This window comes from Motacilla alba, chromosome 25, assembly GCF_015832195.1.
Source record: "Motacilla alba alba isolate MOTALB_02 chromosome 25, Motacilla_alba_V1.0_pri, whole genome shotgun sequence".
Taxonomy (NCBI): Eukaryota; Metazoa; Chordata; class Aves; order Passeriformes; family Motacillidae; genus Motacilla; species Motacilla alba.
In genome coordinates, this window is record NC_052040.1 from 2,169,655 (window position 1) to 2,179,439 (window position 9,785).

General features: G+C 60.5%; 2 protein-coding genes across 2 annotated transcripts; one reads left to right on the plus strand and one right to left on the minus strand.

Annotated features, from left to right (window-relative positions):
• Positions 1–495: 495 nt before the first annotated feature.
• On the minus strand, positions 496–3,621 carry HJV (hemojuvelin BMP co-receptor). The gene is made up of 4 exons (XM_038162143.1): positions 3,130–3,621; positions 2,606–2,767; positions 1,540–2,042; positions 496–1,122 (listed from the first exon to the last, which is right to left on the minus strand). The coding sequence occupies exons 2-4, from the start codon at positions 2,703–2,705 to the stop codon at positions 496–498; spliced, it is 1,230 nt and encodes a 409-aa protein (XP_038018071.1). The 5' UTR covers positions 2,706–2,767; positions 3,130–3,621.
• Positions 3,622–5,785: 2,164 nt separating this feature from the next.
• Positions 5,786–7,491, plus strand: BOLA1 (bolA family member 1). Its single transcript, XM_038161884.1, has 2 exons — positions 5,786–5,836; positions 6,835–7,491. The coding sequence occupies exon 2, from the start codon at positions 6,845–6,847 to the stop codon at positions 7,253–7,255; it is 411 nt and encodes a 136-aa protein (XP_038017812.1). The 5' UTR covers positions 5,786–5,836; positions 6,835–6,844; the 3' UTR covers positions 7,256–7,491.
• The last annotated feature ends 2,294 nt before the right edge of the window (positions 7,492–9,785 follow it).

Sequence of the window (9,785 nt, forward strand, 5' to 3'; positions counted from 1 at the left end):
CTCCCCAAAATGATTTGTGGCCTTGCTCTGCTTTGGGAGCAGCTGAGTGAAGGGTCCTAAATCCATTTAAAAAAAAAAATTACTGGTAAAAATTGGTCTTTGAGCTTTGAGTCCATTATTTCTGGATTTATAGGGTTCCTGAGTGGAATTCTGCTGGATTGACAGGGGGAGAAAGGTGGGAAGTGATTTATGGAAAGGCTCTGAGGGACAGAGGGGGTTTCTAACCCAGGGGGTTTATTTTTCTTTGATGCACCTCAACGTCACATCCTTTGGGGAAAAGGAACATGTCAGAATGGAGCAGAAAAATATGGAACTGCCTTCAGGAGAGGAGCTGGGAGCCCCTGCACCATCCATGAGAGACCAGTGGGTGCAAACCAGGGGTTCCCCTCTTCCCTCTCTTGGGTCTCTGACACACCTCCTTCAAGGTGAGGAACCTCTCCTGGCTGCAGCTTGGATCCAGCAGCTCTCACAAGTTCCCTGCAGAGCAGGCAGGGGTTAAAAGTGCAACAAAACAGCCCAAAGTCCACAGGGGAGGAGGAAGAGGAGGAGGAGGAACGATGGGGAGCTGAGCTGGCAGCCTCCTCCAGCTTGGAAGATGTGGAGCTTCTCAGCATCAGGCAGGAAGAGCCGGGCGTCCTCCAGCGCCCCGCGCGCCGCCATGGTGAAGTTGGCGTCCCCCGAGGTGACCACGTCGAAGACGCACGACTGGAAGTAGACGTCCTCCACGGGCAGCATCTCCCGGCAGAGCGCCCGCGCCGTCTCCGCGGGGACGCGGCCGCGCCCGCGGGGGCTGCGGGACATGCGCTGGCTGCGGGGGCAGCCGCCCACGCACAGCTGCAGGTCCTGCTCCTCCGTGAAGGCCCCGGCCACCTCCTCGGCGGCGCGGATGGAGAAGGAGAGCTGGCGGCCGGCCTGGCGCACGGCGATGGTGGTGCCGATGTAGGCGGCGCGGATCTCCACGTGCCGGCCGGGGCTGCGCTCCCAGATGGCCAAGCTGCTCCCGCCGGGACGCGCGCCGCCGTTGACGGAGCCGTCCTGGAAGGCTGCCGGGACGTTGTCCAGCTCGGCCTGGTAGACCTTCTGGTCAATGCATTCCTTCATGTTCTTGAAGATGATGGTCAGCTGTGGGGAGGGGGGAAGGAGGGGGATGAGTGTGGTGGTTGTGGGCCCGTCCCAGGGGTTTGGGGTGTCTCAGGATGGAGGTCCCACCTCACCTATCCATCCTTAAACCATCCCTGCACAGTCCTTTGGGGACTTTAACAATCTTTCCTTCTTTTTTAACGCCATTTAAGCATTAACACCATTTTTCCATTTAATGGAAAACTCAGGTGGAGCCAAACCCAGCGAGATTCCTCCAGGCACCCCACGGACATCACCTGACAGCAGCAGGAGTGTTTGAGGGTCCCCTCAACAACCTTCAGCACTGTTGTCCCTCCTTCCTCATCCCCCCCTTGGGTCTGAAGCAGTTCCAAGGATTTTGGGGAGCACGGGGGGTGCCCTGACCCTGGATTTGCCACCCACCCCGCGCGCTAACGTTACCTTGCTGGTAACCGTCGCGTTGGACCCCTTGGCCACCGGCGAGCTGGTGGCTTGCACAAACAGGTAGTCATTGTCCAGGAGCGGCCAGGAGCCCTCCACCCGGCACGTGTGGAAGTCATCGTGAAAAGTTCGGATGTGGGGGTCCCCGAAAGCAGCGCAGTGCTGGAAACCGGGGGGCCGGCCGTGCTTGTAGAGGAAACTCCTCTCGTAATCGCAGACGTCGAGCGACTCGAAGCCGTGCGCGTCGGGCGCCGCGGGCCGGGGCCGCGGCGGGGCCGTGGGCCCTTCCTTGGAGCAGTTGTGCTGGATCATGAGGTCCTCGATGCCGTGCACGGCGGAGTGGAAGGCCAGGTCGCCGCGGCAGGTGCGGGCGGTGCGCCGCGTGCACAGCGAGTAGGAGCGCAGCGCGGTGCAGAAGGCGGCGCCGCGCTCGGGGCCGCGCAGGTGCAGCGTGGCCGCCACGTACTCCGAGTTGCAGCGGAGGATCTTGCACTGGGAAGAGACTGGGAGAGGAGGGGCGGGTGGGGAAGCCTGTAGGATTTGCAGGCAGCCCCGACGAGGGGAGAGAAGCGATGCATCTGGCTCCATCTCATCAGAAGGCTAATTAATTGCTTTATTATACTAATATTCTGTATTATTTTACGCTGTAATACATTACATCTAGACTGAATCTGCCAAGCACTCAGCTCTGCACACCCTGCACAGAATCTCGTGACTGTCCCAACAGTCTCCACACACACACACCCTGACAGGCCAAGGAAACAAAACACCTTCACTTTGGGTAAAAAATCTCCACATTGCATTCTGCTTTTGCGCAAACACAGGCACAGCAAACGGTAAGAATTGCTTCCCTTTTCTCTGAGGTTCAGAGAATGTGAACCCCAGAAATATTCTTGGGAAGATTCGTGCCTTGCTTTTCTCTATGAAGAGAAACGTGGCGACACTTTCCCCGCCACCCTCCACCACCCAGCTCGAGATTCTCATGGAGATTCTCACGGAGATTCTTCCTGGAAACATTTTTCTCCTGGTTTTTACAGAGAACAGCTCTGCCCACGCTGATCCTTACCATGCCTGCAGAGGAAGAGGAGCAGGAAAGCTCGGAGGAAAAGGCCGGAGTTTTCCAGCTGCCTCGGGCTCCTACTGTGGGCAGCTCTCCCCATTCCCATCCATGCAGAGCTCGGGGGGTCCCTCACCCACCAGCAGCTCCCGGCTTCATTCGGCAGCTCCCCTGGAAGCAGAGGTGGGATTGGAGAGACGGGACTGAGAGGGGCCCTGCAGCTGGCAGCAAGTCCCACCCAGCCCTTCCAAGGCCACCACTTGTCCCCAGGCGGCACCTCCACACGGCTTTGAACACTTCCAGGGATGTGACTCCACCTGGGCAGCCCGTGCCACGCCTTGACCACCCTTCTCATGAGGAGATTTCCCCTGATATCCAACCTAAACCCACCCCTGGCGCTGCTTGAGCTGTTTCCTCACAGGGGTGAGTGTTGAGCATCTCACTCCACCCTCACTTTGGTGTGGGATCAGAGCCTGAAGCTTCCCAACAACATCCTCGGACCCTCATTCCTGCTTTCCCCCCCGCCCCCTCACCTGTATCAGCCTCCTCAGGGAGCTCCTTCCCTGCGGGACACCGGGCGTCCTTGTCACAAGCTCTGCCCCAAGCGACAGCCACAGAGAGCCGTGGTGTGACCCCGGAAAATTCCAGCCCCCCTGGGCTCCTCCATGGCCCTGCAGCTGGATCAGTCCGGGGTGCCACAAGTCCCGGGGACAGAGAAGGGAGCCCCCCGTGGCTCCTCGTCCCCGGCCACCTTTGCTCTGTCCTTTCCCCCGCGGGGCAGAGGCAGGGGGTGAAATCGATCCTTCTAAATTTAGCTGGGCTCTGATCCAGCCTGGAGCAACAGCCAGAGCGCGGAGAAGGTGGGGCACAGGAGCTCCAGGAGGAGGTGGCAGCCCCCAAACCCTGGGGAACGTGGGGTCGTGGGAGCTTCCCTGGGTTTTCCTCCTTGGAGACCCCTGTGGGCGCCGCCCAGGGGTGAATCCCAGTGGAAAAGCTTCTCCCCGTGGGATGCGTCCAGCAGGGAATGGGATGTTCCCTGCCAGGGAACGCTTTTCCAGCATTTTGTCTCCTGGGGCACAGCCAGGTCCCGAAGGCAAACATGGCACGGGCCAAAGTTGGCCAATGTCCCCAGGGATCGATGGCCAGTGTCCCCAGGGCTGTGGCCAATGTCCCCAGGGATCGATGGCCGGTGTCCCCAGGGCTGTGGCCAGTGTCCCCAGGGATCGATGGCCAGTGTCCCCAGGGCTGTGGCCAATGTCCCCAGGGATCGATGGCCGGTGTCCCCAGGGCTGTGGCCAGTGTCCCCAGGGCTGGTGGCCAGTGTCCCCAGGGCTGTGGCCAATGTCCCCAGGGATCGATGGCCAGTGTCCCCAGGGATCGATGGCTGCCAGGCCATGCTGGCTGCTCTCCCGAAATCCCACCTACACAGGTGCAGGAAGCAGCTGCTCCCTGCAAGGACAAGGAATGCTCAGGAATGTCCAAACCGGGATTTTTCAGACCATTCCAGAGCCCGTGGAGGAGGACAGGGGTGGGAAGTTGGTCCCTCAGTATTCCAGCACCCACAAATCCCTTTGGGAACACGTTCAGGAAATCCTGCTGTGTCCTAAACCAAGTTCCTGCTGTTTTCCACCTGCAGGGAGCAAATCCTGGTGCCCACCTGAGCCCAGGAGAGCTCTGGGACTGGGGTGGGAAGAGAACATTTGGGGAAATCAGCGTTTGCCAGAGAGCTGGAAGAGTGGATCCCACTTCTTTCCAGGATGCAGAATCAATCCCAGAGGATGCACCCTTCCTTCCATGGAGAGAAAATAAATCCCATCCCTCCTTAAATAAAAGAAAGTAACCCCATCCCTCTATAAATAAAGGAAATGAACCCCATCCCTCCATAAATAAAGGAAATAAACCCCATCCCAAGCGTAAATCCCATCCCCACACCTCTGCCAAGGATCCCAGCACTCCGCTTACCCCAGAAAATGCCACGGGGTGGGCACCAAATCCCCCTAAAACCTCCCGAGGAAAATCCTGGTGCCTGGTTGGGGTGGGAATGAGGAGGGAATCCCGGCTGTTGCCACCCGGGCCGGGAGCAGAGGGAGGAAAAAACAGCTGAAGATTCTGACAGGCGGATCTGTCAGGAGCTGAGTGGGCTCCGACAGCAATTTAAAAATAGCCGGGGGGGATTTTTGATCCCAAAAGGCAAATTCCAGTGGGGAGGGGAAGGGAGAAGGCAGGGAGAGCCAAGGCACACAGCAGTGGGTGAGGTGGGCGTGGGGTGCCTCGGAGCTGCCCATCCTGAGGGTTCTGCAGGTGGGGGAGAGGTTTTACGGCGATTTCTGGGAGCCACAGAGAAGTTTGAGATCCGTGTTCACCCCTGAAAGGATTTCCTGCCAAGGTCCTCGGCGCAGAAACCAAGAAAAAAGGAGAAATAAGAAAAACATGAAACTGTCCGTTCCAATAAACAATTTTTTGTTTCTCATGACCAAGAAGTGTAAATTTGTGAGCTTTTAAAGAATATATAAAGAGCATAAATAGAATAAAAAATATTTGAAGCCTTCTGAAAATGAAGTAGTGCTCTTTATTGTGATCATCCCAACCCCCCTCATTTTAGTTTTTAGGAAAGCTAATAAGGGCGAAATTGGAAAATGAGGGTGAACCTGAAAAATTAAGGATGGTCTGGGAAAAATCAGGATGAAATTAGGGAAAGAATAAGGGGGAAAAAATGAGGAGAAATAAAAAATGAGAGTGAATCTGGAAAATATGAAGGTGATGATGGGAAAATAAGGCTGAATATGGAAAAATAGGAGTGAATATGGAAAGATAAGGATAAAAGTAGGAAAATCAGGATGAACCGGGAAAAATAAGGATGAAATTAGGAAAAGAATAAGAAAAAAAAATGAGGAGAAATGAAAAATGAGAGCGAATCTGGAAAATATGAGGGTAGTGCTGGAAGAATAGGGGTGAGTATGGAAAAATCAGGATGAACCCAGAAAAATAGGGATGATATGGGAAAAATCGGGATGAAATTAGGAAAAAATAAGGGAAAAAATGAAATAAAAAGGAAAAATTAAATGTTCCCCCGAGCACACCTGGCCACGCCCCCCGCATCGCAGTCCCCGCCCAGTTCGTCATATAAGGACAAAGAGGCGTGGTCGGAGCGCAGGGGGCGGGGTCCGCGCCGCCTGCGGGGATTGGGCGGGCTGAGTCACGTGGCGGCGTCACGTGGCGGCGGCGGGAGCGGAGCGGGCGGTGAGGGCCGTGAGGGGAGCGGGGGCACCGGGGGGCACCGGGAGCTCCGGCAGCCTCTGCTGGTGCCAGGGGGTGTCCCCGGGAGGATCGCGGGGGACAGGGGGGCTCTGAGAGGGGGGGTCAGACCTTTCCTTCCCTCCGGCTCCGGGCCCGAGAGCTCCCCGGGATCCCCCGTGCGCCCCCTCCGCCGTGCCCGGGCCAGGGGCTGGGCCGGCAGGGCCCCAACACCCCCTTGTCCCCCATTCCACACCCCCAGCCCCCCTTATTCCCCCTCCCGACCCCACCCCTCCGTGTTCCCCCTCCTGAGATCCTCAGTCCCCATCCCTGTCCCCCCCCCCCGCCCTCTCCTCCAGCCTCTTCTCCCTCTCAGCCCCCCCAAATCTCCTCAAACTCCTCCCGTGCCAGTTGAGGACTTGGGGGGGTCCCCAAATTCCCCTTCTCTTCTGCAGCCCTTCTCCTCTCCTGAGGGATCGGGGGGGTTTCTCCCCTTGCACCCCCCAAATCCCCCCCTCTCTCTCGCAGCCCTTGCCTCATGTGGGTTCCTCTCCTGGGGGCTGGGGGGGGTCTCTCTCCTTGAACCCCCAAATCCCCTCTTCTCTCTTGCAGCCCTTCTCTAATGCTGGGAGTCTGGGGGGGCTTCTCCCCCTGCACCCCCCAAAATCCCCCCTGTCCCTTGCAGCCCTTCTCCTCTCCTGGGGGGGTTTCTCCCCCTGCACCCCCCAATCCCCCCTTCTCTCTAGGATCCCCCAATCCCCCCCTGTCCCTTGCAGCCCCTCTTCTCTGCTGGGAGGGCTTCTCCCCCTGCACCCCCCAAATCCCCCTCTCTCTCACACCGCCCAAAATCCCCCCTCTCTCTCGCAGCCCGTCTCCGATGCGGGGTCCCCTCCTGGGGGGTCTCAGCCCTCACCCCCAATCCCTCTCTCGCAGCCCGTCTCCGATGCGGGGTCCTCTCTTGGGGGGTCTCAACCCTCACCCCCAATCCCCTCTCTCTCTCGCAGCCCGTCTCCGATGCGGGGTCCCCTCCTGGCGGCCGCGGGCGCTGCCATGGCCACGGGCGGTCCCCTGGCCCGCACCATCCGTGCCAAGCTGACCGCGGCGCTCCAGCCCACCCACCTGGAGATTCGGAATGACTCCCCCCGCCACGGGGGCCCCCCCGGAGCCGAGACTCATTTCGGGGTGCTGGTGGTGAGCGGGCGCTTCGCGGGGCTGCCGCTGCTGCAGCGGCACCGCCTGGTGCACGAGGCGCTGCGGGCCGAGCTGGCCGGGCCCCTGCACGCCCTGCAGGTCACCGCCCGCACCCCCGAGCAGTGGCGCGGCGACCCCCAGAACCCCCCCGCGCCCCCTTGCCTGGGGGGCTCCAAGCGGGAGAAACAGCGCGGGGCCCGGGAGGAGGAGGAGGAGGCGGCGGGGAAGCAGTGACGGGTCGGGGAGACCCCCGGGAGCAGCGGGGGGGCTGCCGGGACCCCCCCCAGGAACAACGGGGGGATCCTGGGACCCCCTCCCAGGAGCAACGGGGGAATCCTGGGACCCCCCCCAGGAGCAACGGGGGGATCCTGGGACCCCTCCCAGGAGCAACGGGGGGATCCTGGGACCCCCCCCAGGAACAACGGGGGATCCTGGGACCCCTCCCAGGAGCAACGGGGGGATCCTGGGACCCCCAGGAGCAACGGGGGAATCCTGGGACCCCTCCCAGGAGCAACGGGGGGATCCTGGGACCCCCAGGAGCAACGGGGGATCCTGGGACCCCTCCCAGGAGCAACGGGGGGATCCTGGGACCCCCAGGAGCAACGGGGGAATCCTGGGACCCCCCCCAGGAGCAACGGGGGATCCTGGGACCCCCCCCAGGAACAACGGGGGGATCCTGGGACCCCCCCCCAGGAGCAACGGGGGGATCCTGGGACCCCCCAGCAACAATGTCGGCACCCCAGGAACAACGGGGGGATCCTGGGGGCCCCCAGGAACAACAGGGGGATCCTGGGACCCCCCCCCCCCCAGGAACAACACGGGCACCCCCAGAACAACGTGAGCACCCCAGGAACAACGGGGGAATCCCGGGACCCCCCCAGGAACAGCGTGGAGCTTATGAACCCCCCCCCAAGAATCATGTGGGGCTCCCGGGACCCCCCCCAGGAACAGCGTGGGGCTCCCGGGACCCCCACCCCGTTGGGAGGGGGCAAAATTAATTGGGGGTGATCCCCCCCCAACACACACCCCATAGCACCCCCAGGCTGGACCCCCCCAGCCGCCCCCTCCCTGCTCCCAGCCTGTGGGGGATTTTTGGGGTGTCCCTCGCATTTCATTTGAATTAATTTAAATTAAAGTGTTCTGTGTGCAGCTGGAGGATCCTTTTTTTTTTTGGGGGGGGCCCGGTAATTATTTTGTGCTTTCTTTTTTTTGGGATTTTTTTTTTTTTTCCATTTTAATTAATTTACAAACACCTGAAACTACAGCACGGCACGACAGAGCTACGGGGGGGGGCCGGGGGGGCCCCCCAAGGACCAGCTACACCAAGGGGGGGACAAAGCACACGGGGGAGGGGGGGCTGCTTGAAATGGGGGGGGGGCTGCCCTGGGGCTGGGGGGGCTCCCCAGCTCTGCCCTACCCTGTGGGAAGGGAGCAGAGCATGGGGGACCCCCCCAAACCGCAAATTTGGGGGGGGGCACAGCACTGGGACCCCCCCCTGAACCCCGATTTGAGCACTGGGGACCCCTTGTACCCCGATTTTTTTTTTGGGGGGGGGGGGTTGTGCTTTGCAAACCGCTGGTGGTTTTGGGGTGGGGGGAGGTAAAAGGGGGGGCAGGGGGGTATTAATAGAGGATTTGGGGGGCACATGGGGTGCAGGGAGGGCAAGGGGCTGGGAGGAGGAAAAGGGGGTGCAGGGACCCCCCCTGAACCCCCCCGAACCCACACCAACCTCCCTCAAATAGGGAAAATCCTTTAAAAATCGGTTAAAAATCCCTAACTGGCAGTTTTGGGGGTCCCCCGCTGCTGCACCCCAAATGAGACCACAGGTTGGGGCTGGGGGGGGGGGGGGCTGTGCTTTGCACCCTAAAAGTTGGGGGCACCCAAAAATTGGGGTGTCCTGGGGGAAGGGGGGCGGGGGGGCATGTGCTTTAAGGGGGGGGTGGCACCCTAAAATTGTCAAGGCGATTCTGCACCCCCCCAAAGGGACCTGCACCCCAATATTCTCTGCTCCCCCACCCCCCCGAGGCATTGCTGAGGCACCCCACCCCCAAATGCCCCCCCCCCCAAAAATCCGTGGGGGTTTGGGGGACCCTGCTGGGGATGGGGAAACTGAGGCACGGGGGGAGGCCCTGCTTCATCCTCCTGCTCCTTGGCTCGGCAGGGATTTGGGAGGGGGGCGCACAGAAATGGGGGGGTTCAGAGGGCCAGGGCCCCCCCTAAATCCTGTCCCACAGCCCCCCAGGAATGAGCAGCAACTCACACAGGGGGCGACACCAAGAAAAGAAACTGGGGGGGGGTTGAGGGGGAGAATTGGGGGTCGGGGGGAATTTTGGGGGGCAGTTGGAGGTGTCAGGGAGGTTTTGGGGGTACATTTTTTTTTTGGGGGGGGGGGGGTCCGAGTGCAAATGAAAAAATCCCAAAATGCTCCAAGAAGACGTTTCACAGTGTCTAACGCGACTAACCCCGGGGGCACGAGGAGGAGGAGGAGGAGGGGGGGGAAACGCTGGGTTTTGGGGGTACCCCAGGGAAACGGGGGGGTCCCTCTGTCACTGCAGGACCTGCCCCCTCGTCTCGGGCAGTTTGAGGGCCAGGGAGCTGCCGAGAGCCAGAGCAGCTGAGGCGAACAGGATGGGCACGGCCTTGGTGATGCCCACGAAGGAGGTGAAGATGCTGATGCCCAGCACGGCCGCCAGCTTGCACAGAGCGTTCAGGAAGCCAAACGCCGTCGTTCTGGGGGAGGAGGAGGAGGGTTGGGGTGGGTGAG